At 37.3% G+C, this 25,858-nt stretch overlaps 5 protein-coding genes across 8 annotated transcripts in view; 3 read left to right on the top strand and 2 right to left on the bottom strand.

The window, feature by feature from the left end:
• The window catches only part of LOC147842141 (uncharacterized), a 1,078,568-nt gene that overhangs the window by 594,723 nt on the left and 457,987 nt on the right, over positions 1–25,858 (top strand). The window lies entirely within an intron of this gene.
• The window catches only part of stard13a (StAR related lipid transfer domain containing 13a), a 250,288-nt gene that overhangs the window by 161,778 nt on the left and 62,652 nt on the right, over positions 1–25,858 (bottom strand). Inside the window, exon 1 of one of the 3 annotated variants that reach the window (XM_087271065.1) lies at positions 21,545–21,671. The exons of the other annotated variants lie outside the window; for them this stretch is intronic. The gene's annotated coding sequence lies outside the window, so the exon portion shown is untranslated. Of the gene's footprint in view, positions 1–21,544; positions 21,672–25,858 lie in introns of those variants that run through there. 3 annotated transcript variants of the gene reach the window in all.
• Positions 137–3,637, top strand: pimr145 (Pim proto-oncogene, serine/threonine kinase, related 145). The gene is made up of 7 exons (XM_087271106.1): positions 137–784; positions 1,289–1,732; positions 2,091–2,185; positions 2,360–2,410; positions 2,531–2,906; positions 3,207–3,380; positions 3,467–3,637. Exons 1-7 carry the CDS (start codon positions 499–501, stop codon positions 3,565–3,567), a joined length of 1,527 nt encoding a protein of 508 aa, XP_087127232.1. The 5' UTR covers positions 137–498; the 3' UTR covers positions 3,568–3,637.
• Positions 3,890–21,568, bottom strand: htra2-14 (HtrA serine peptidase 2-14). The gene is made up of 7 exons (NM_001114706.1): positions 21,545–21,568; positions 9,186–9,380; positions 9,053–9,085; positions 5,467–5,575; positions 5,313–5,382; positions 4,564–4,659; positions 3,890–4,485 (listed from the first exon to the last, which is right to left on the bottom strand). Exons 2-7 carry the CDS (start codon positions 9,312–9,314, stop codon positions 4,320–4,322), a joined length of 603 nt encoding a protein of 200 aa, NP_001108178.1. The 5' UTR covers positions 9,315–9,380; positions 21,545–21,568; the 3' UTR covers positions 3,890–4,319.
• On the top strand, positions 22,124–25,450 carry LOC147842149 (serine/threonine-protein kinase pim-1-like). 2 transcript variants are annotated; one of them, XM_087271107.1, is made up of 7 exons: positions 22,124–22,594; positions 23,102–23,545; positions 23,904–23,998; positions 24,173–24,223; positions 24,344–24,719; positions 25,020–25,193; positions 25,280–25,450. In XM_087271107.1, the coding sequence occupies exons 1-7, from the start codon at positions 22,309–22,311 to the stop codon at positions 25,378–25,380; spliced, it is 1,527 nt and encodes a 508-aa protein (XP_087127233.1). In that variant the 5' UTR covers positions 22,124–22,308; the 3' UTR covers positions 25,381–25,450. The 2 variants fall into 2 exon arrangements, with proteins under 2 accessions (XP_087127233.1, XP_087127234.1); XM_087271108.1 differs by having other exon boundaries at positions 22,260–22,663; positions 23,018–23,545.

Here is a 25,858-nt window from a genome sequence, read left to right as displayed (position 1 = left end):
AAATAACGAATTTATATAATCATAATATATAAAATATAATATAAACGATAATAATAATACTGTTAAAAATGATAAATAATTGATAATGAAAATATAAAATAACCGAAATGAGCTACTCAAAATAAATGAATCACACACACACACACACACACACACACACACACACACACACACACACACACGTATAAATATATATAAACATGGCAATAATTGTAATAAAAAGTAAAACGCAGAAAAAGTTGTGCATGACAGAAAAAATACATAGGCCTAAGTGCAAAATTAATTTAATTAATAATTGGAAAAAATGTGTATAAGCAGGTGGCTGTGTGAGCACATTAAGGCGAATTAGCCAGTCAGTCTAGCGCGGGCCTTTCATTAGAAGTTTGTTGTGTTTTAAAAAGTCTCTACGTAATACCAAATGGAATTGTGGAACTCTGACATCATCAGGGACAGTATAAAGCTTTTTGACGTAGCAGAAACTCTCATTAGCTTCTTTGGATGTCTAGTAGTTCAGTACTTTCTGCGATTCAACAGTACAGTGATAAAATGGCATTTTCAAAACTGATTAACCGTCTGAAGAAAGCGTTTGGTGTTAAGTGTGCGAACGAACAACCGTGTGAGCCACTCGAACCCACCGGCAGCACGACAGAGAATCACCGTCATCTGATGACCGATGACCCGGCCGTCGCTGCAGGAAAACAGGCAGGGAGACAGAAAAAGAGGAAACTCAAATTGTCTCCCATCTTCTTCGCCTGTTTTTCCAGAAGAAGAGCTACTGTTGTTGGTAAAATAGATTTATGAGCACTTTTAATTACTAAAGCATACTGTTAAACACACCAAACACATCACATAAGTGTTTAAAGATCAGAAATAAACATTACTGGAAGACATTTTAGAAAGAGTTTCTTAAAGCCACAGTTCACATAAACAAGACAATTCTGTCATAATTTACTCCTTAAACCTGTTTGAGGTGCTTTCAGCCATTGACTTCCACAGTATTTTGTGTTCCTACAATGAAGGTTAATGGCTGCTGATTTCAGGAATTTTCTTCAGAATTTGTAGTTTTGTGTAAAAAACAGAAAAAATAAGAATTATTTGTATTAGGATTTTTATTTCAGTGAGCTTTGCCTTTAGATATATAGTTTACTTGTTTGCTAATTCAATGCAGAAAACCCATGAAGATCATCAATAAAAACACATTGAGTAATGTTTCTGCAAATGAACTGTTCAAATATCTTGTCAAAAAGAGTTGTAGAGTCATATTAATGATGTTTCTTCCTCTCTTTAGATCAGCTATGTGTGCAGGAGATCCACGAACTTCACGCAGAGCCCATCAGTAGCTCTAAATTCTTCTGCACTGCTGTGAGCAACCTGGAGCTGGAAGTTCTCCAACCTCCAGCTCTTGATGCTCCAGCAGACGAAGATTTGGACTTTAAGCCGGAAGTGAACAGCTTTGACTCTGCAGTGGTCATTGAGAACGACTCTGCAGAGCTTCACTTCCCAGAAGACATTGAATCCTCCCTCAGTGAGGACAGCCTGGAGCAAGAGCTTGATAGTCCTCCAAGTTCACCATCCGATGAGGACAATGAACTTCCAGTGAGCCAGCAGCTCATAACAGATGACATCTGTGACTCTGCCCTGGATGAAAACTCGAACCCTTCACCGGATCAGGTCTCACAAGAGGACTCTGCTGTGAAGTCTACAGCAGATGATGGGACCTGCTTGGACAATAGTAAGTTTATTGCTGGAGTTCAGAACATTTGTTTAGGCTCATCAAACTTTGTAAAATTATACAGTTGAAGTCAAAATTATTCACCCTCCTGTGATTTTTTATTAATATTTTTTAAATATTTCCCAAATGATGCAGAGCAATAAAGTTTAAGTATTCAGAACTTTAAGCTGAACACAGGTATCTTGAAAATATCCAGTAAATATGATGTACTGTCATCACGACAAAGATAAAAGACATCAGTTATTAGAAATGAGTTATTAAAACTATCATGTTCTGAAATCTGACAATAATTCTGACTTCAACTGTTTGTGTTTTTATTTGGTTTATAATTTAATGACATTTTCTTCATTTTTAACAGATGACATCAGCTGCCGCTACAAACTCGGAAAGCAGCTTGGTGAAGGAGGTTTCGGCTCCGTGTATGAGGGGATTCGCATACAGGATGGTCTGCAGGTATTCATTTTTGTAGACTCAAATCCTCTGATGAAGTTCCCTGTTTAAAGAACATCATCAGAGCTTTCATTGTTTGGACATTTCTGCTGACGAATGAATCCTCTGTTCAGGATTTATGACTGAATGAAATGATCTCCGTGCACATGTTAATTGTTCGCTTGTTCCTTTAAACAGGTGGCAGTTAAATTTGTCCAGAAGACCCCAAATATGCAAGATGTCAGCTCTGTGAGTAGACTACACTTTCTGTTCGCTGTGTTCAGTTTATAAAGTCTTATATTTATTATAGACCACAGGCTGTGGTCAGAAACCCTTGTTTGAAAACCAACATTATTATTTTGTTTTCAGTCATGTGACCAGCCACTTCCTCTAGAGATCACCTTGGCAAACATGGCCAGCGATGGCTCCAGGTGTTCGAACATTATTCAGCTTCTGGACTGGCAGGTCTTTGAAAACCATTACGTCATGGTGATGGAGCGGCCTAGTCCAAGCATGGACCTGGAGGCATTCCTTGAAGTCAGCGGAGGAGTCCTCAGTGAGAAAACAGCACATACCATCATGAGGCAAGCTGTTTATGCGGCCAACGTGTGCTGTTACCGCGGGGTGTTCCACCGGGACATTAAGCTTCAAAACCTGCTGGTGAACCCCGACACACTGGAAGTCAAGCTGATCGACTTCGGGTGTGGAGACTTCATGATGGAATCAGCCTACAGTATCTTCTCTGGTAGGTGTTTTGAATAGTGTGGTCAAAAGTATCGACTTCGGTACCAATCGATTCTGACATTTAACAAGTCAATTTGAGCGCTGTTAAACACCACTGATTGGCCATTGGTGTTCACATGCTCAGCAAATATGACTGTGATGAGTGTCGGTATCGATTGGTAGTTGATACTTTTGACAACACTAGTTATGAATGTGCATAAGCATTTTTAATATACATATTGAAAGCTGGTTAATTAGCACAGCTGAAGCCCATCTGGTATATATATTCAACATGATGCTAAACTAAACGTCTCTCCTCCAGGCACAGAAGCGTACATCCCGCCAGAGTTTTATGAAAAAGGATGCTACCGGGCCAAACCAGCGACGGTCTATTCTCTTGGGGTTCTTCTGTTCACAATGCTCCATGGAGAATTCCCATCAGCGTATGACCTGTACTACCTCCAACATGACTGGTCCAAATTTACCCTCTCTCAAGGTGAGATGTTCATCAAAGAACAATTAAGTGAAACAGCTTAATAATAATAATAACAATAACCTCACCTCTCCATTTCTTCTTCACAGAATGCTGTGATATGATGAGGGCTTGTCTGCATGAGAATCCAGAGTGCAGAATTCCTCTAGAAGAGATGCCTTACCACGACTGGTCCATGCTGGAGTTCTGAGTCACATTAGCAGAATGTTTTGTATATTTGATTTTTGTACATGTCTGTAATAAAGATATATTTTATTGAACTCACTTGTGTTGTGGCTTATATTGTGATCTAGCCCCAGTGTTGTCAGATTGTGTGGATTTAAACTTGTTTTGTATGGGGTGACAAAAACTTGGCATGAGGTTTGAACAGCATCCAGTCCTTTCCAACACACACTGCAGTTGACACTGGCGTCATTATGGCGCACTTTTAGAAATACACTTTTTCAGAATGCTGTACAGCGCTGACCCAAAACCTAAACATATCAGTCACTGCGACATCAGCAAATCATCCATAAATATTCCAATGGTTTATTGTGAAATCAGAGCTGTTCAGAAAAATGTATTAAAATACAAACGTCGTAACATGAGAATGTGAGACTCAATACAAAACATCAGCATTTTCACAATAAGAGCACCCAGTTTTATTAAGGTCGTTGAGTGTTTGTTGCCATCATGACAATCCTAAACAAAATATTCAGTGATATTCCTTCAAATCAATACTGATAGTGTAGTTTGCACAGACACTGAGGATTATCCAGTGTACAGAAGTCTGAATCATCCACATTATTTCATACGCTTCCAGAAACACGTTTACTACACGAATGTCCAGCGTTTGCTACAACTGTTCAACTCTTTAGATGATTCCTTTCTTACAACATCTCCAACTATGACAGTTTCTCATTACTCACCATTTCTTAATCTTACTAAATACTTGACTTGATGTCACTCTGTGGACTCTGGGGTCATGTGCAGCATGAGCAGGTCGGCCCCCCGGCGGACCACCACATTTAAGCTTTCGCTGGTCCTGACAGCATTATATATCTCCTCCGACGTGTTCACCTTTACCCCATTGATCTCAATAATAACATCTCCTGGCTTCATTCCAGCTCTGCAAAACAGCAAATGACATCATCAATAGGATGCCTTAATCAACAGCTGATAACATCACGTTCAGAGAGCAGCACACCTGTTTGCTGGAGATCCTACAATCACACGGTGGATGAGAACTCCATGAGAAACATCAGGGAAGGACGGGTCTCGCATCCTTAGCTCATCGATTATACTGAGGAGGGGAAAAAGAGAATTTAAAGATAATAAAAGACTCACTTCAGTGCAAAGGTTACGGTTTAAGGATTGATTGATAAATAGATAAGATAGATAGATTCATAGATAGATTGATTGATTGATTGATAGTTTAATAGACAGATCAGCAAAACAATCAATATTACATTTGCTTCAACCAAAAACACTTCAATGTCTGCGGTTTAATTACTCTTGCTAATAACATAGTAAAAACATCTGAAAAGCATTATTCCCATAATACATTTGTTTTTCAGTTGTTTTTTTCTGTCACTGCAACACAGAAAGGCCTTTGTCCCGCCCTTACATTTCAGGTAAAACTAAACAAGGTTGACTGTGATTGGCCACTTCTCATATCATTTAAATCACTGCTTCGGAATCACGGTAGATTGTGTGGGTATTTTTGCATTATATTGTAACAAAAATTCACAAACATTTTTATTTTTCGGGCGTGAAAATTGCATACAAATTCTCCTTGATAAATTAAGCACTTTTCAACAGAACAAGCCAATTTTCCAGGTATTCCAGCACTTAAATTTCTAAGAGCCAAATCTAGTGGTAAATAACAAAAATCTGCAGATTCCATAATGTATGAATTTTGCTCTCCTGTAAAATTGTAATAAAAGTGTTTGGCACCTGGGGGTCAAAGTCAACATCATCACTCCAATGTAACGCCTTTTCGATCCCGATTCTCCAAACCAAGAGTCTGAAAAAAAGACCCAATAACCATCTGTCAGTAAAAAAAAATTCTGTCACAGACAAAAGCAAGCAGCTGTGAGGTCATTCTTACTCTGTTTGTCTGCAGATCGGTCTAGGAAGAGACGGACTCTGTCAGAGGGAATAGCGAAGGAAATCCCTGCTGTCACTTTCATGGTATTAATGCCGATGACCTCACCATCCTGAAGAGTACAAACATGACACATCAGTTTATTACATAAGGCTAGAGTATGGCCAGTACAATACAATATTGATGAACATTTGAAAACAATTCACGTTCTTAATATGACAGTCATGAAGCTCTGTGTTGCTCTGAAGGTCCAGCAATCTGTAGTCAACTACTAAATGTGCACTAATAACTTTCTCCTTCACATTATTGTACAAGGAGGGTACCACCATAGCTGTGAGATACGTTCTACTTGGGATTTCGTAGAGTGGTTCTAGCACACTAATTAAATGCCTAAAACCAGAGTTTTCTACCCCTGAAAAAGGTTGCATGTCTGTGGCTATAAATACTCCTACCCTAATACTCCTACTATTATGCCTACAATTGTCTTTGCTTGTGTTGAGTTATTTGGAATTTTTATTCTAAATGAAGACAGGAGAGTAGTTTGTGTTTCACTTGTCAGTTTAACAGATAAAGTAATGATTTTGTGGACATCAGTAATTTAACTATTTGCCTTAATCTGATTAAAACAATAATATGATTAAGGTGTTTACATGAGTTGCTTTTTGAATGTTCCTTTCATGATCCCGTTTTACATGTTAAAGCACATAATACGATTAACGTCATTGTGTCACCACGCTATCCACGTTTCCTCCGGAGTGTCATGTAATTTCGGGGATTTTCATTCTTAATTTGTCGACTTTAACTGCAGTTTGGCACTTTCATTTTCATTCAAGAACATTTCATGCGTGCCCCCCATGACAAACGACATATTGGATCCGAGGAACTGCTAGAAGAGTGTAGTTTTAATGGCCTACTTCGCCATCTGAATAACAAGGAACACCGATTGCTTACTTACCAAATCCATAGAGACAGGACAATCAACGCGAACTGGATTTGCGATTTTTTTTATAAGAAGACGAGTGGCAAATCTGGATTTCACCATTTATACATACAAAAAGCTCTCAGGTAAAAATGTTCCTTACAAACATAATTTTGTTGCGTGTTAAAAGACCACTGTAGTCCACAAATGTGGGTCCTTTCTCATCGCGGGGAAATGAAACAAAACCTTTGTTGTGGCAAGTTTATAAACAACACTGACGACCCATGTCTCTGAACAATTCTTCTTCTTCCACTTGTTTTATTTACGGTTAGCAACACAACGTCACGTCTCTCTGAATACTGTAACAGGTAGTTTTTGAAGCTATCATGCATATTAATAAAGTTGCACCTCATATACAATAGAGCGCGCTGATTGGTTCGTCTTTCTCTTGAATTAATGATGAAAGCTCAAAGACGTCACATTGTACCCGCCGGTACAGACAGCCAGTCTCCATGCTGGAATTTACACAAGGAGCTCATGGCTATGAGGTGCCGTATAGGATTTAAATCAAACTTTGCTTATCAACACATACATAAAACACGTGTATATACACCTATAAATTACTTGCATATACACCTATACTACTGAATGTTCAAAACAACATGGAAGAAACTTGTGTATATACATATGAACTTGACGCATGAATACACCCACATTAACACACGCACATGCATATAAACTTGCTGCATGCAAACACACCTATACACACTTGCACATACATATAAACTCGGTTTATGCATATACACCCTCAACAACACGCGCACATACACAAACTCATTGCAAGCAAACACACCTATAACATCTCGCACAAACATACAAAAAAAAATAAAGAAATAAAATTCACAAACATTTATAAAGAATCTGGTTATTGCAAAGCTTATGAAATAGAAATAATGTGATTAATAGAGGGATTAAATATGTTAAATTATGAACATATGTTATATAAAATATTAGTCTATATAAATAGACTATTCAAAATAAGAAATATTTTTATTTAAAACCTTTTTATTTAATTAGGTAATTACATACACAAATATAAATGGACAGATAGAACCCTTAAAGGACGTTCAAAAAGCAACCAGAATTATAAATATAAATGTGTACTCAAACTAAACTCCTCTATTCTATAGCAAATGTTAATGTAGCCTATAGTCTTTTTGTTTTGTTTTTTACATTTTTATAATTATTATGCTTTTTATATGTTTTTACAATGTGGGTGTCAAAATTGCAAGATTTTGGTATCATTTTGATTGTTAATTATTTAGCATATACAATAAACAAAAAAAAAAAAAAAAAAAAAAACACTGATTAAAAGTCTCTGCTCATCATGTTGGTCAAGTTAACCCCCATGGAAAAGCTATATATATTATCAGGACACTCCTTTTGTGTTTAATAACTACTACTTATATTTTTACAGCAGCTGGCATCCAGCATTTTGGTGCATTAGCCTGTTTATTGGTGACAGGAAAACCCACTTAAGTGCATTCCTGCCCCCTACTGGACATAAGTGTGTATCATAACCCTTGACGAATGGTGACACCAATAATAAAACAAACATAAAAAACTAATATTAGACAAACATATTTTATTCAAAATGATTACTTAAGCAACTTTATATTTATTAAACCATAATAACATTTCCAATAATTTAATTGCATAATAAACCTTTAATTTTGCAGGAGCATTCCTTTGCATTACCTTTTTATTTATTTATTTTTTAGAATTAGCATAATCTATTTTCATATTTCAACAGATGTAATTCCTCTAATAATCACATTATTTCTGTTTCTTAAGGTTTGCAATAACCTGATTCATGACAAATAATAATCTTGTTCATTACATTCAAAGGACTTTTACGTTGAAATTAAACGACTTCCTTTTAAAGTGAAATAACTGCCTTTTACTGTGAAAATTCATGCATACACACATATGAAATCACTTGCATATATGTATATACACAACTAACTGTATATATGTTTGTGAATTTTATTTTGTATGTTTGCACAAGTGTCATTTGGGTGTTTATGCACACATCAAGTTTATATTCTTATGTGAGAGTTTATGGGTGTACATGCATAGATCAAGTTTATATGTATATGCAAGTGTGTATAGGTGTGTTTGCATGCAGCAAGTTTATATGTATGTGCGTGTGTTAATGTGAGTGTTTATGTGAGGATCGAGTTTATATGTATGTGCGTGTGTATGTGGGTGTATTCATGCATCAAGCTTTTATGTATATACACAAGTTTCATCCATGTTGTTTTGAACATCCAGTAGTATAGGTGTATATGCAAGTAATTTATAGGTGTATATACACGTGTTTTATGTATGTGTTGATAAGCAAAGTTTGATTTAAATCCTATACGGCACCTCATACATGGCCTTGACGTAGCTTCAAAATTTCTTTTCAAACCGGAAGAACGAATTTGTTTGAAATAAAGCAAAAACAACCAATTTTCACTTTTACTGTTAAATATGTGTCCTAAGAGTGTTTTTAGCAGGGTGAGACATATATATGACTATTGACAACTCAAAAATGTGTTTTGGTGTTTCGTGACCCTTTAAACCAAAAGGCAGAAGCAGTCAGTTGAGCAAATGTCAGCGACTCACCAGGTGTATGAGAGGCCCTCCTGAATTTCCAAACTGTAAAGCAGAATTGTGATTGAGTGATGGAATGCAATTCATTAAATGATGACATACATTTTTTTTGCATGCAACACCACCCAGTTTCCAGTGCTCTTACATCTATAGTAGCGTCCGTCTGGATGTAGTCCATGTTGGAGTTGGAGAGACCCAGTTCTTTACTGTCTCTCTGAGCAGAGCTGACGATTCCAGATGTGATGGTGTTTTTAAGAGAAAAGGGGCTCCCCATGGCAACCACAAATTCACCTTGACGCACATCAGATGACTTGCCAAGACGCAACGTTGGTAGAAGATTCTGGGACAAGACAGAGAACACAATGACACTATGTCAGACTATATGGCCATGTACTAGAACTGTGGTAAAAGAAAACAGTCAAAAATCAATTGCAAAAATGGCGTTCCAAACATTAAAGCCTCCTCTGTTACTGTTGGTTTAACTAAAATTGTTGACTATAATATTCAGTAGTTGCTGTAATATTACTGCGTTTAAAAATCTGAGGATACAAAACCAAATGTCACTAAGGTTATCCCACAGACTTTTCATAGCGGACTTGAAGCCAATGGAAGTCTTTTATCCACTCTTTGAAAAGTGTAGATGTGTGATTGACATTCAGCACATGATCACTACTAAGATGTGTCATTATTTGTAACTTTAGATGACAGTTTCTAAAAAAACATCTGTCAGTGTAATCTTAATTCTCATCTTCAGCGCTTTATAATTTTTCGCAGTAGTAGCTCTCCCAGTCATCCCAAGCCAGAAGGCATTGACTGAGTGATTGACAGCTGATATTAACCAATCCATTTACGCTCTGCTCTAGAGCAATTGCCCAATAAGAAGAGCTCAAAGGCGGGGCAAGTATTATGGACTTGGCTTTGTTTACTGCAGCAAGTTGACATGACAACTGTTGTAAACCATTCCTAAGAACTACGTTTCGCATTTCAAGTGCAGAGATGCATTCTGCGTGAATGTCCTCAAAATCCGCGCATGTGGTGAACACTTTGCAGTAAAAACTGGTCGCACACATCAATTTTATGCACTCGCAAAAATGCTTCCAAGTATATTTTGAGGTCGCATAGATAAAATTTCGGGCGCATAAGTGACCGAAATGGTCGCAATTTCGAGCCCTGCTGTTGGTTTAACTAAAAATGTTGACAATAATTATTCTTTAGTTGCTGTAATATTTCTGTTTAAAAATCTGAGGATACAAAACCAAATGTCACTAAGGTTATCACAATTTCGAGTTTATTTCCATATTTGTATGCAGCTGTTACTCCTGAAATATTACAGCGTGTATGTAGCATAAATACACTATAAACAGATTAATGGGTTAACACCAGGGCTTGACATTAACACCCACCAACCGCAGGTAGACTTCGGCTGTGGCGGATTAGACAGCCACTCCCACTATCCACTTTGGCTGGTCGAAAATCATTTTTAAATTGTATTTTTTTTAAAAGCAGGGTTCGACAATAAGGATGAACCTCTAGAAATGAGAAACAGCTCGACTGACAAAAACAACTGTGTTCACGCAAGCAAAAGAAAGCAGATGAATACAGAATGTTATGTGATGCGCGCAAGTTTTACAAAGCGTGCACACTCTCATTTCCTTGCGTGAAGCAACCTGGACTGGAAACACAATGCTGCTATCGGTTCTGTTTAAAATAGACTGGACAAAAAGTGATACGCATCCACCATTTTCAAGAGCTCGAGATTTTTTAAAAAGAAGGTATTTTATGTATGCAGCAGCGGTTGCAGCTTTAGCTTTAAATAATCTTTGAACAGATTATTAATGGGCCTAACGTTAACTGTGTGCGTTTGATCATCCTTTCATTATTGCACACGGTATGTTTTTCACCTGCTTTCTTTTTGTTAATATGATTTAATTATCATTCTTTTTAGTAATGTTGATTTAATAGATTAACTTTTATGCAAAGTTAACTGCTGATCTAAGACCTTAAGCTAGGACAGACAGCTTTGCATAGTTTTAGACAGGCTACATGACAATAATTGTTATTTAAGTTTTATTTAATAAAAAGTGTATGCATATTATAACATATATTTTGCTGGTTTTTGAATTTTTTATAATTATAAACTTTTTAGAGAAAAAATTGGTACAACCTTAATGTTGAGCCCTAAAATAATAACCAATTACAATGCAACACCATGAAACCACTACCGCTCATGCTCATTGAACAAAGTCATACACAACACATCTAAATCAAGTAATTTTGCAAATATTTTTTCCCAAAAACAAAAGTGAAAATGGTGAGTGGCTAGTAAAGTTGAAAAACTACTAGCCATATAGGCTGGTGATCAAAAAAGTTAATGTAGAGCCATTAAAAACATTAAAAACCATATTGACCTCACACTTTTAAAGTACTAACCGTGATACATTTTTGATTCTTTAAGCTCAATTCCTAATGTTACGGTCCCTAACTTAAATAAGACTCGTGACCAAAAGACAACGTAACATAATAAACAATGGCCAAAGTTCTCCAGCTAAATTATTTATTAATATAACATAACCAACAAAACAATCCAAATTGACAAGAGATGGGGAGCCCAACAACATAATAAAGAACAACCAAACAAACCTAAAGCAGGTTGGAGCTCCCCACTCCAAATATCAAAAGGAAAGCATAAAGGAGAACACAACAATAAAGCCGTCAATGACTGTGGTGACGTGGAGGAATGAGGGGCCCTAGAAGTCCGCTTCCGTTCGTTTTAAAGGCCTGACGCCACCAGATTAACCAATAGAAAACTGAAAAGGGAAAAGGACAAACAAGATCAATTGAAAGTAATTATTAATGGCAGGAGTGAACGCCACACGCAACACCTCCACCCCTAAAATGGTGACTGGTAAACAAAACAAAAAGACAATAAACACCACCCATCACCATATGGTAATACGTGACATCGCATCGGCCAACACATTATTTTTACCGGCAACATGTTTCATGTCCAAGTTAAAGGCTTGGACAAACAAAGCCCATCTCATTAAGCGTTGGTTAGAATTACGCATTCTATGAATAAAGATGAGAGGGTTGTGATCAGTGTAGACTGTTATTGGATAAGATGAAGATCCAATATAAACCTCAAAATTGTTAAGGGCCAAAACCAGCGCCAGAGCTTCTTTTTCGATTGTGGAGTATGCTTTTTGATGTTTCTGGAATTTTTTTGAAAAGTAGCACACTGGGTGCTCAACTCCATCAAGCCCATCCTGCAAAAGCACAGAGCCTGCCCCTACATCGCTAGCATCAACAGCCAATTTGAATGTACGGTCGTACACTGGAGCCGCCAAGACGGGTGCATGCATTAAAAGGTGTTTAAGTGACTTAAAAGAATGTTGACATTCCGGTGACCATTTAAAAACCGACTTTGGACTTAATAGGTCGGTGAGAGGAGAAACTACTGTCGAAAAGTTTTTACAAAAATTACGGTAATATCCCGCCATTCCCAGAAAGCGCTGTAATTCGCGACGTGTAGAAGGGACTGGAAATGACGTGATAGCCTCAATCTTGGCGTGTACTGGTTTTACCATGCCACTGCCCACAATCTTACCCAAGTAAACTACCGTTGCTTTTGCAAAATCACATTTGGCCAAATTAACTGTTAAATTGGCATCAGTCAGTTTCTCAAAAACCTGTGTCAACTGATGGATGTGTTCTTGCCACGTTTTTGAATGAACAACGATGTCATCTAAATACACCTCACATCCTGGCACTCCCCCCAACACGCAGTTAACTAACCGCTGAAATGTCGCGGGCGCATTGCGTACCCCAAAAGGCATTACTGTATACTGTAAGAAGGCATCAGGTGTAACAAATGCCGAGATTTCCTTTGCACGTTGAGTTAACGGCACCTGCCAAAATCCTTTAAGAAGGTCTAACTTTGTCACAAACACAGCCGACCCCACACGGTCAACACAGTCTTCCATACGAGGAAGAGGGTGACAGTCAGGTTTTGTGACATTGTTAACCCTTCTAAAGTCTGTGCAGAAACGTTCAGATCCATCAGACTTCATAGCCAAAAGACAGGGCGAGCTCCATGAGCTAATACTAGGTTCTGCAATACCATGCGCCAACATATAATTGACTTGATTTTGTAGTTGCTGACGTTTCACAGGGTTGACGCGGTATGGATGTTGTTTAATCGCAGCATTAGCACCAACATCGATGTCATGCTGCAGCACATGAGTCTAAGATGGAACATCTGAAAACAGGGAAACATGACACTTAATTAATTTAAATATGTCTGTTCTCTGTAAATCAGAAAGATGCAAAAAACAAGAATCAAGATTAGCAAGCATCTCAGAATTTTTTAAACATCCTTGAACTGTAGCCACAGATGGACTCTCAATGTCGCCGCCAGCTTCAAGATCAGACAGCGACTCAGAGTTCTCAATGACACTGTCAGCACCCGATGACAACCCGGAAAATGATTGTACCTGCAACACACTTGAGACAGTTGAACACTCAGTGTTAGGCATAGATGGAGCTGTTTTTATTTTTTTAGAGCTGTGAGGAATCATTTGCCCACGATCATAATAAGGTTTGATCATGTTGATGTGGCAGAGTCTGCTACGACGAACACGGTCGGGGGTAGCAACCACATAATCCCTATCACTTACCCTTTTTTCAATGACATAAGGTCCACTATACCTCGCTTGAAGGCTACAGCCAGGAATCGGTAAAAATACCAAAACTTTGTCCCCCGGCTTAAACTGTCTGTCCACACTGTTCTTATCAAACCAGTTTTTCATCCTGGATTGAGCAACTGCTAAATTCTGTTTAGCCAGATCACATGCACGATGTAGCTTGTGCCGAAAAGAGCTAACATAATCCAGTATATTTTTTTGTTCCGATTCATTCAACCAATTGTCTCGCAGCAATTTCAAAGGGCCACGGATATTATGTGCAAACACCAAGTCTGCTGGGCTGAAGCCAGTAGATTCTTGCACCACTTCTCGAGCTGCAAACAAAAGCAAGTGCACACCCTCATCCCAATCCTTTTCAAACTCCAGGCAATATGCACGAAGCATTGATTTAAGGGTCTGATGAAATCTCTCCAATGTGCCCTGACTTTCAGGATGGTAAGCACTTGAAAAGTTATGGGATATTTTCAGCTGATTGGTGACCTGTTTAAAAACACGAGACATAAAATTTGTTCCCTGGTCCGTTTGAATTACCTTGGGAAGCCCAAACAGTGAGAAGAACTTGGTCAGTGCTTTTACTACTGACGTGGCCGTAATTTTGCGCATGGGTATGGCCTCAGGAAAACGTGTTGAAGCGCACATAATGGTCAACAAAAATTTACTGCCAGATTTGGTACGAGGCAATGGGCCTACACAGTCCACCACGACATGGTCAAACGGCGAGTCTACAGCTGGAATAGGATATAAAGGGTAAGGTGGAATCGGTGGATTTGACTTTCCAGCTATTTGACAAGTATGACATGTTCTACAATGCCACTTCACATCCCGTTTTAGACCTGGCCAAAAAAAATTACGCAAAATACGATCATAGGTTTTGGTGACATCCAAATGACCAGCTAAGGGGTTGTCATGAGCTAAACTGAATATTTCACCTCGAAGCTTTTTTGGAACAACAATTTGTGTTACAGTGCTCCAATCATCATGCACAGAAGCAGAAGATGGCGTCCACTTGCGCATTAAAATGTTATTTTTGACAAAATAACCAGACACATTGTCGATAAGCTTTTCTTCAGGGACAGCCAATTCATACAGAGAAACGAGCGAATCATCACTCCTTTGTTCAGAAATTAGATGTTCTTTTGACATACGAACCCCACTAAAGCTCTCAGACAGCTCAGAACGTTCTAGCACATTGTCAGCTGATGAGTTTTCACATTTTCCATCCAACTCTGTAAAATCAGAGACTAAAGATGGAGAACTCAGAACAGGGCCACTATCAGAGTCTACTTTAGGTTCTCTGTCAAGATCTATCATAAAACTATCCTCCAAGCCATCAGAGTCTATCAAGTTAGCTTTAGCCATTGACCGAGTGACAGCACATACAGGAAACACTGTTGGATACTTCACCTGCAGTTCATCTGGGCCTTCAGACAAAAAGGGCACAGCAGTTACTTCAGGACTCACTAAGATTTTGCCCCCAGCAAGATCATTCCCCAAGAGAAAATCCACTCCTTTTATTGGAAAAGCTGTGCATGCTGCAACTGCTACTGGACCAGACACCAGATCCGACTCAAGCTGGACAGAATGCATTGGCAGGTTAACAAGTTTCATTCCAAATCCCTGAACAATCTCATTGCAGTTTAACGAAGTTTTATCAGAAAGAGGCAACACACTTTGTAGAATGATAGATCTAGAAGCGGCAGTATCATGCAAGATGGTTACAGGAACTTTTACATCACTGTCTGACAAGGAAACAACTCCCTTCATTATAAATGGTGAGTAAATCTCCAAATCAACACACCCAGACTGAAAAAGGTTTGATGTTGAGACTTTTTCTACCAGTGCCACAGTTTTAGGCTTCTTTTTATTCAACAAAAAACAGCTGTTGATTAAATGACCACGTTTTTTGCAATAAGCACATACTGGCCTTGGCCTAGCTGCATCTTTAGCACTGTGCTCAGTGTGAAAGTGCGTGACAGGACTATGCTGCAACGGAGAGAAAGATGGCTTTTCAAAGCTCTCTCTGTGAGTCAGAACATATTCATCGGCTAATACCGCAGCATCTAGTACATTAATGACTTTCTGTTCATTCAAGTATGTTGCAATTTTGTCTGGTAGACAATTTTTGAATTCCTCCATTAAAATTAGATCACGAAGCTGTTCTAAATTTTTCACTTCTTGTGCAGAACACCAACGATCAAAAAGTACAGTTTTTTCACGACCAAATTCGACATAAGTTTGGCTTTCAGCTTTTTTATAACGCCTAAACTTTTGCCTATAGGCCTCGGGTACTAATTCATAAGACCTTAAAACAGCAGATTTCACCTGATCATATTTTAAACTTAATTCAGGTGAAAGAGAAGCATATGCCTCCTGGGCTTTTCCTGTGAATACACATTGCAAAAGAAGAGTCCATACCTCTTTAGGCCATTTCACTGTCGTAGCCACTCGTTCAAAAAGTACAAAATATTTGTCCACATCTCTCTCTGAAAAAGGAGGAATTAAACGAATGCATTTATTAATGTCAAAGTCTGTTTCCGGATCAAAATCCCTTGACTGCCTAGACAAACGAGCAGATTCACGTCTTCCAATTTCCTGTATCTCAAATTTACGCAGCTCAAATTCATGCTTTAGCTCTTTTTCCTTGAGCTCCAATCGCCGTATTTCTACTTGCAACTCAAGTCTACGCAATTCAGAGTCAGGCTGCACATCAGCATGTGAAGTGACAGCACTAACAGGAGGAAGGATACTCATTTCACATAAGGCTGTATGCAATTCATTTTTAATTTTCTGTTTTTTCTCTTGTTTAGAGAGTGGTACTTCAAAGTGAGCAGCAATAGAGAACAGATTACTTTTAGTACACTGTTCAAGTTTCTCTATGCTCGGATGAGCAACAAATTCCTCTAAACTAAACTCCATAATAAGATTGAAAAACACGCAGTCAAAATAGTAATAACAAATATACAAAATAATCAAATCTGCGTCAAATCTTAATCATCCAACAGCAAAATACAAACTTCCGCAAATTAACTATATAACAAAATAGAAAGATAATGCAAAGGAAAGTGAAGTGACAACAAACGTTACAAAGTATACCAAATGCGAGCAAATACACCCCTCTATCTGCGCCTGCCTAACGGAACTTCACCTGTCTAACTCACCTAGTCTTCACGCAGTTCAGCGGCGGGTTATTATGCACTGAAAACCAGCAGGATTGTGAGACAATCTATAATAGACGACCCCACAAAATCCTACGGACGTGCTCCCGAGATATCTGCGTTAACAGATAACACTAACCGCCTCTTTGCGACACTACAAAAACAAAAAACAGACGAAGTCCAAAGGACAACGCCTCTTTAACCTAACAGGGGAGTAAAGGCCGCTATGCAATTAACAGTATACAAAAACACTTCACTTACCTGCATTTCCAGCAAGCTTTGCCATGCAACCGCGTTGATCAAGCAAAACAAACACGATGTTCACACACACATGCACACGCTCCGGTGTGACACGCTACGCGGGATTCCCTATGACGCGAAATTACGTCATGAGGAATTCCCCATGAGAACCAAACATTATAGTCTAACGATCTATCGTTCAGTAAAGTCAAACAAGTTTGGTATCAAAAAGAGAACAAAGTGAAACAACTTAAAGAGAAGCGGACGAGCCCCCAATTATGTTACGGTCCCTAACTTAAATAAGACTCGTGACCAAAAGACAACGTAACATAATAAACAACGGCCAAAGTTCTCCAGCTAAATTATTTATTAATATAACATAACCAACAAAACAATCCAAATTGACAAGAGATGGGGAGCCCAACAACATAATAAAGAACAACCAAACAAACCTAAAGCAGGTTGGAGCTCCCCACTCCAAATATCAAAAGGAAAGCATAAAGGAGAACACAACAATAAAGCCGTCAATGACTGTGGTGACGTGGAGGAATGAGGGGCCCTAGAAGTCCGCTTCCGTTCGTTTTAAAGGCCTGACGCCACCAGATTAACCAATAATAAACTGAAAAGGGAAAAGGACAAACAAGATCAATTGAAAGTAATTATTAATGGCAGGAGTGAACGCCACACGCAACACCTAAATAAACAGTTCAAAAAGAAATTACTCATTTGATAAAGACATTTTACTAAAAATGTAAATTAATAAAATAAAATGAGTCCTTGTTCTTACTATATAAAACTATGACTCATTAAAAATAGGGATGCACCAATACCATTTTTTTATAACCGATTTGATTTCGATCCCAAAATTCTGAGTGTCGACCAATACAGATGCGATCCCGATACTGTGCCATTTTTCTTTTAAGCATAATATAGTTTCTATGGTGATAAACTCAAACAATATATCTTGTTTAGTAAAAATAAAAGACGTATAGGCCTACTGTATATGACAGATGACACAATCTAACTGAAAACATGATGCTTGCTGTAAACCAGGCTACATTATTTGAGCATTTGTTAAGACATTGATCTGTTGTGGTCCAGCTTATGTTTCTTTTTAATAGTAAGATTTTTCTTTGAACTCTGCAACAGGCTACCACTATTGACCCTAATCAAAACACAAACTGGTCTGTTAAATAAACTATTGATATAAATAAAATTACAGTCAAATATTCACAGTTTCAGAGTAACCTATATGAGGCTAAATTATTTTCTGTTAATGACAATCAATATTGTGCCAGTCAGTTTCACTTTTATTAATTTAACCACAATGAGCCAGGCTTACAAACTATCCTAAAAGTATTCCCCTAGGAAGAATAAACTCAGTCGGATAATTCTACAGAGCAGCACACGTCACATCAGCTGGTGTGTGAATGAAGTGCTTGATGCATCACTGAGACAGCGTGCAGTACTCCGCTATCTGCAGACACTTCCAATCCAAAACAGCAGTAAAAAGGGAAGAAATCAGTGTGTTAAGGATCTGTCCAATGTATTATTGAGCCTTTTCTAGTTTTAAATTTCAGGTAGGCCTACTTTGTGTGTGAAGAGCAGGTAGTAATCCACTCAGTTCCAGTGTTGTGAATGCGATCATCTGATCTAACAGACACAGCGCTACATGATTCAGAAACAGCAATAAATTCCTCGTTTCAGGTCGAAATGAACCAATTTAATGCAAAACTAAATGCATTTCTCCACTGATTATTTATATTAACAGGAACAATTAGTCTTGGAGAAAGTTTTAAAATAGAAGGCTTTAGACCGAAAATAGGAGATGTTAAACTTTCTGCACCGGCTTATATTCCAAATCCTGTAAATATTTCACTGAATCATAATAACCTACACTGCTTCAAAATCATAGAACAGGAAGAGCTAGATAAAATCATAAATAGTTCTAAAGCAGCTACGTGTATGCTGGACTCAATTCCAATTCCACATCAGCATTTTTAAGCTTGTTTGACAGATGAGCACTTGTTTTACATTGTTGCAATTCTATAAATGCGTGTTTATAAAAGAAATTCATCATAAATTTTTGATGCATTTTCCCCCTTCATTTACCAAAATTGTGATATATTGTGGCTGGTTTTCTTGTGACCTGTCAATATATCGCAGAATCTTTGATATCGTGATTGAAGCAGCAGTGCCCGGAACAGCAGCAAAATGCTTTTTCATGAACTTGGCGATTAAAAAAAATAAGCTTCTGATTTATACAATTTAGAGTTGGTAATACACTGCAAAATTATTTTCTTTCTTATAGTTTTTGTGTGATTTTGTAGTCCAAATATCTAAAAATTCTTAAACCAATAAACATTTTCTAGAAAGATTTTTTGTCAAAATTATGTGAATTTTTCATTAAAAAAAGCTCAACAATCTGACAATTAGGGTAAATAAAAAAAAATATTATTTTATGTTTTAAATAAGATTATTTTACTTATCTCACTGGCAGATTAATTTGTTTTACAAAAAAAAAATCACTTAATTTAGAATTATTTCTGAGAAGTGAAAATTTTTTGTACATATTTATTAATTTGATTTATATGCGAGTATGTCTAGAAAATGCTTCCTGATTTAGTTTGATTTTAATTTAAATAGATGTTTTAAGTTATTTGAACTACAAAATACAATATGTATTTTTTTTCAGTATTAAAATTTATATCCTATTAAAAAAGAAATTATCTTTATTGTCACTATGTTTGACTGTTTGGCAGCCTGTCGTGTGCCTGAATATTAATAAAAATAAGTATGTTATTGGCTACTTCCAGCTGCTTTTGTTTCTGCCAGCCCATATTAATGTTTTGTGTTATTTAGATTTTTGGCAAATAGTCATATAAAAAGTTGGATCAATAGGAAGTTGTTTCTGCAGAATAATATTTAGAATTGTCTTAAAACATATATTTTATGATGTAAGCAACACAGCTATAGCGAACAAAATCAATAATGTGTGTTCTAAATTTATAGTGTGGGAATTATCAAGGATTGATGATAATTGATCATATTGTTTGCACCAAAGGGGCCCCAAATAAAATCCTGCTTAGGGCCCCCTGAAGGCTTGGGCCGGCCCTGGTGAATTCATTTTAATTAATGAATAGGTTAACACATTGCTTAATATAAGAATGTTCAGTGCATTTGCCTGTCTCTTTATAACTTTTCAGAAGCCAACAAACTAGGTCAGAGGTCAAGATATAAATGGGAAAGAAAAATCTTGTTTCCATTTCAAAATGTCTTTCGGGAAACATGTTACCCCCAATGTGTAAAGCAATTTGAGTGTGCAGAAAAATTGCTATATAAATGTAAGGAATTATTATTATTAATTATTATTTATTCATTTCTATGTGAAACACTTTCATGAGCCCATTTAGCCAATAAGACAAAAACATAGTTTTACTAAAGTAAACTTACATTTATCCACACAAAATAAACCTGACTGTATTTTTTGTAGTAAAGCCAAGGTTAATTGTGTTAAATATGCCATTTCAGCCTGCAGAATGGCATTTCAAACTGTGGCCTAACAAAAATATAGAAAATAAATATCGAGTTTCTGTAATATAAAACTAAATAATTCCTCTCCCTGTATAGTTCCAAAGATTATCTAGTGTAATATTAAGGTAAACAAATGTAATATTAACAGAATCACTCAATTAGCAATCAATCTGACTGATGTTAACGTTAAAGATTTGATTGAGCTTTTAAGTAAAACAATAATTAGTTTAAAGTTACAGTACCGTTAATATAACATTAATATTTACATTACAGTTACATTAAGTTGCATCAATGTTAGCATTAGCATCAACTGCTAATTAGCGCTAGCTAACTAGCCTGTGTGACATACAGTAATAAACGTAAGATCTAATTACACTGACTTTAATATTCATTGGTTTAATTTGTAATTGTTTATTCGCAATTATTCACGTATTGTTTAATTCGCATTTTTCACTTAGTGAAATATAACATTAATATTTACATTAAGTTGCATCAATGTTAGCATTAGCATCAAATGCTAATTAGCGCTACTAGCCTGTGACATACAGTAATAAACGTTAGATCTAATTACACTGACTTTAATATTCATTGGTTTAATTTGTAATTATTTATTTTATTTATGTTATTTTTTCTTTTTAATTCGCATTTTTCACTTAGTAAAGGCGGGGACTGTTGACTAACGTTAGTAGCTCTAAATTAGTTGACTGGAAAGCTGTGATGGTGTTAGCATGTAGCATGTTCACACAATAAAGAAGTACAGTTCGCAATTAAAACCATTACCTACCTTTTGTTGTAAGTTAACTTAATAAAATCTACTGCAATTGATGTCAACAAAGATGTTTAATCCACAAGAATTTGATCATTATTCCTACCTGTTAGCGTTCACATCGGTTCAGTCCTTATATGTTAGGCTAGAGTGGGTTATTTTTTGCGAATGAATCTGTGGATTTAAATAAATTGTGAGAGTCGATTCATCCTTGACCTATTCATAAATACAACAGTTGCTTTGAATAAATGTCTTATTCACTTAAGACAGTGTCCTACCACCACCTACTGGCGGTTTCAGGTAATACATGGATAACTTCATTTTGTTGCATATTTTTCTTTTTAATTTATTATTTGAAGCATTATTCATTTAAAAAGAATTCACAAAAATAACGAATTTATATAATCATAATATATAAAATATAATATAAACGATAATAATAATACTGTTAAAAATTATAAATAATTGATAATGAAAATATAAAATAACCGAAATGAGCTACTCAAAATAAATGAAAAAATCACACACACACACACACGCACGCACGCACACACACGTATAAATATATATAAACATGGCAATAATTGTAATAAAAAGTAAAACGCAGAAAAAGTTGTGCATGACAGAAAAAATACATAGGCCTAAGTGCAAAATTAATTTAATTAATAATTGGAAAAAATGTGTATAAGCAGGTGGCTGTGTGAGCACATTAAGGCGAATGAGCCAGTCAGTCTAGCGCGGGCCTGCATTACAAGTTTGTTGTGTTTTAAAAAGTCTCTACGTAATACCAAATGGAATTGTGGAACTCTGACATCATCAGTGACAGTATAAAGCTTTTGACGTAGCAGAAACTCTCATTAGCTTCTTTGGATGTCTAGTAGTTCAGTACTTTCTGCGATTCAACAGTACAGTGATAAAATGGCATTTTCAAAACTGATTAACCGTCTGAAGAAAGCGTTTGGTGTTAAGTGTGCGAACGAACAACCGTGTGAGCCACTCGAACCCACCGGCAGCACGACAGAGAATCACCGTCATCTGATGACCGATGACCCGGCCGTCGCTGCAGGAAAACAGGCAGGGAGACAGAAAAAGAGGAAACTCAAATTGTCTCCCATCTTCTTCACCTGTTTTTCCAGAAGAAGAGCTACTGTTGTTGGTAAAATAGATTTATGAGCACTTTTATTACTAAAAGCATACTGTTAAACACACCAAACACATCACATAAGTGTTTAAAGATCAGAAATTAACATTACTGGAAGACATTTTAGAAAGACAGTTTCTTAAAGCCACAGTTCACATAAACAAGACAATTCTGTCATAATTTACCCCTTAAACCTGTTTGAGGTGCTTTCAGCCATTGACTTCCACAGTATTTTGTGTTCCTACAATGAAGGTTAATGGCTGCTGATTTCAGGAATTTTCTTCAGAATTTGTAGTTTTGTGTAAAAAACAGAAAAAATAAGAATTATTTGTATTAGGATTTTTTATTTCAGTGAGCTTTGCCTTTAGATATATAGTTTACTTGTTTGCTAATTCAATGCAGAAAACCCATGAAGATCATCAATAAAAACACATTGAGTAATGTTTCTGCAAATGAACTGTTCAAATATCTTGTCAAAAAGAGTTGTAGAGTCATATTAATGATGTTCCTTCCTCTCTTTAGATCAGCTATGTGTGCAGGAGATCCACGAACTTCACGCAGAGCCCATCAGTAGCTCTAAATTCTTCTGCACTGCTGTGAGCAACCTGGAGCTGGAAGTTCTCCAACCTCCAGCTCTTGATGCTCCAGCAGACGAAGATTTGGACTCTAAACCGGAAATGAACAGCTTTGACTCTGCAGTGGTCATTGAGAACGACTCTGCAGAGCTTCACTTCACAGCAGACAACGAATCCTCCCTCAGTGAGGACAGCCTGGAGCAAGAGCTTGATAGTCCTCCAAGTTCACCATCCGATGAGGACAATGAACTTCCAGTGAGCCAGCAGCTCATAACAGATGACATCTGTGACTCTGCCCTGGATGAAAACTCGAACCCTTTACCGGATCAGGTCTCACAAGAGGACTCTGCTGTGAAGTCTACAGCAGATGATGGGACCTGCTTGGACAATAGTAAGTTTATTGCTGGAGTTCAGAACATTTGTTTAGGCTCATCAAACTTTGTAAAATTATACAGTTAAAGTCAAAATTATTCGCCCTCCTGTGATTTTTTATTAATATTTTTTAAATATTTCCCAAATGATGCAGAGCAATAAAGTTTAAGTATTCAGAACTTTAAGCTGAACACAGGTATCTTGAAAATATCCAGAAAATATGATGTACTGTCATCACGACAAAGATAAAAGACATCAGTTATTAGAAATGAGTTATTAAAACTATCATGTTCTGAAATCTGACAATAATTCTGACTTCAACTGTTTGTGTTTTTATTTGGTTTATAATTTAATGACATTTTCTTCATTTTTAACAGATGACATCAGCTGCCGCTACAAACTCGGAAAGCAGCTTGGTGAAGGAGGTTTCGGCTCCGTGTATGAGGGGATTCGCATACAGGATGGTCTGCAGGTATTCATTTTTGTAGACTCAAATCCTCTGATGAAGTTCCCTGTTTAAAGAACATCATCAGAGCTTTCATTGTTTGGACATTTCTGCTGACGAATGAATCCTCTGTTCAGGATTTATGACTGAATGAAATGATCTCCGTGCACATGTTAATTGTTCGCTTGTTCCTTTAAACAGGTGGCAGTTAAATTTGTCCAGAAGACCCCAAATATGCAAGATGTCAGCTCTGTAAGTAGACTACACTTTCTGTTCGCTGTGTTCAGTTTATAAAGTCTTATATTTATTATAGACCACAGGCTGTGGTCAGAAACCCTTGTTTGAAAACCAACATTATTATTTTGTTTTCAGTCATGTGACCAGCCACTTCCTCTAGAGATCACCTTGGCAAACATGGCCAGCGGTGGCTCCAGGTGTTCGAACATTATTCAGCTTCTGGACTGGCAGGTCTTTGAAAACCATTACGTCATGGTGATGGAGCGGCCTAGTCCAAGCATGGACCTGGAGGCATTCCTTGAAGTCAGCGGAGGAGTCCTCAGTGAGAAAACAGCACATACCATCATGAGGCAAGCTGTTTATGCGGCCAACGTGTGCTGTTACCGCGGGGTGTTCCACCGGGACATTAAGCTTCAAAACCTGCTGGTGAACCCCGACACACTGGAAGTCAAGCTGATCGACTTCGGGTGTGGAGACTTCATGATGGAATCAGCCTACAGTATCTTCTCTGGTAGGTGTTTTGAATAGTGTGGTCAAAAGTATCGACTTCGGTACCAATCGATTCTGACATTTAACAAGTCAATTTGAGCGCTGTTAAACACCACTGATTGGCCATTGGTGTTCACATGGTCAGCAAATATGACTGTGATGAGTGTCGGTATCGATTGGTAGTTGATACTTTTGACAACACTAGTTATGAATGTGCATAAGCATTATTAATATACGTATTGAAAGCTGGTTAATTAGCACAGCTGAAGCCCATCTGGTATATATATTCAACATGATGCTAAACTAAACGTCTCTCCTCCAGGCACAGAAGCGTACATCCCGCCAGAGTTTTATGAAAAAGGATGCTACCGGGCCAAACCAGCGACGGTCTATTCTCTTGGGGTTCTTCTGTTCACAATGCTCCATGGAGAATTCCCATCAGCGTATGACCTGTACTACCTCCAACATGACTGGTCCAAATTTACCCTCTCTCAAGGTGAGATGTTCATCAAAGAACAATTAAGTGAAACAGCTTAATAATAATAATAACAATAACCTCACCTCTCCATTTCTTCTTCACAGAATGCTGTGATATGATGAGGGCTTGTCTGCATGAGAATCCAGAGTGCAGAATTCCTCTAGAAGAGATGCCTTACCACGACTGGTCCATGCTGGAGTTCTGAGTCACATTAGCAGAATGTTTTGTATATTTGATTTTTGTACATGTCTGTAATAAAGATATATTTTATTGAACTCACTTGTGTTGTGGCTTATATTGTGATCTAGCCCCAGTGTTGTCAGATTGTGTGGATTTAAAATGGTTTTGTTTGGGGTGACAAAAATTTGGCATGAGGTTTGAACAGCATCCAGTCCTTTTCAACACACACTGCAGTTGACACTGGCGTCATTACGGCGCACTTTTAGAAATACACTTTTTCAGAATGCTGTACAGCGCTGACCCAAAACCTAAACATATCAGTCACTGCGACATAAGCAAATCATCCATAAATATTCCAATGGTTTATTGTGAAATCAGAGCTGTTCAGAAAAATGTATTAAAATACAAACATCGTAACATGAGAATGTGAGACTCAATACAAAACATCAGCATTTTCACAATAAGAGCACCCAGTTTTATTAAGGTCGTTGAGTGTTTGTTGC

The sequence above is a fragment of the Danio rerio genome, chromosome 10 (genome assembly GCF_052040795.2).
Source record: "Danio rerio strain M-AB ecotype USA chromosome 10, GRCz13ab, whole genome shotgun sequence".
In the NCBI taxonomy this organism is placed as follows: domain Eukaryota; kingdom Metazoa; phylum Chordata; class Actinopteri; order Cypriniformes; family Danionidae; genus Danio; species Danio rerio.
The sequence above is the reverse complement of the archived record's forward strand: the minus strand, read 5'-3'. Positions and strand labels throughout refer to the sequence as shown.

Excerpts from the sequence above, each read along its gene's own strand:
- pimr145 (XM_087271106.1), top strand. The coding sequence starts at position 499 with ATGTCTAGTAGTTCAGTACTTTCTGCGATTCAACAGTACAGTGATAAA. Across the intron at positions 785-1,288 it reads AAGAAGAGCTACTGTTGTTG|ATCAGCTATGTGTGCAGGAG; the intron begins GTAAAATAGATT and ends TCCTCTCTTTAG. Across the intron at positions 2,411-2,530 it reads ATATGCAAGATGTCAGCTCT|TCATGTGACCAGCCACTTCC; the intron begins GTGAGTAGACTA and ends TTTTGTTTTCAG.
- htra2-14 (NM_001114706.1), bottom strand. The coding sequence starts at position 9,314 with ATGGGGAGCCCCTTTTCTCTTAAAAACACCATCACATCTGGAATCGTC. Across the intron at positions 5,576-9,052 it reads GAGGGCCTCTCATACACCTG|GATGGTGAGGTCATCGGCAT; the intron begins GTGAGTCGCTGA and ends TGTACTCTTCAG. Across the intron at positions 4,660-5,312 it reads ATGTTGACTTTGACCCCCAG|TATAATCGATGAGCTAAGGA; the intron begins GTGCCAAACACT and ends TCCCCTCCTCAG.
- LOC147842149 (XM_087271107.1), top strand. The coding sequence starts at position 22,309 with ATGTCTAGTAGTTCAGTACTTTCTGCGATTCAACAGTACAGTGATAAA. Across the intron at positions 24,720-25,019 it reads AGCCTACAGTATCTTCTCTG|GCACAGAAGCGTACATCCCG; the intron begins GTAGGTGTTTTG and ends TCTCTCCTCCAG. Across the intron at positions 25,194-25,279 it reads CAAATTTACCCTCTCTCAAG|AATGCTGTGATATGATGAGG; the intron begins GTGAGATGTTCA and ends TCTTCTTCACAG.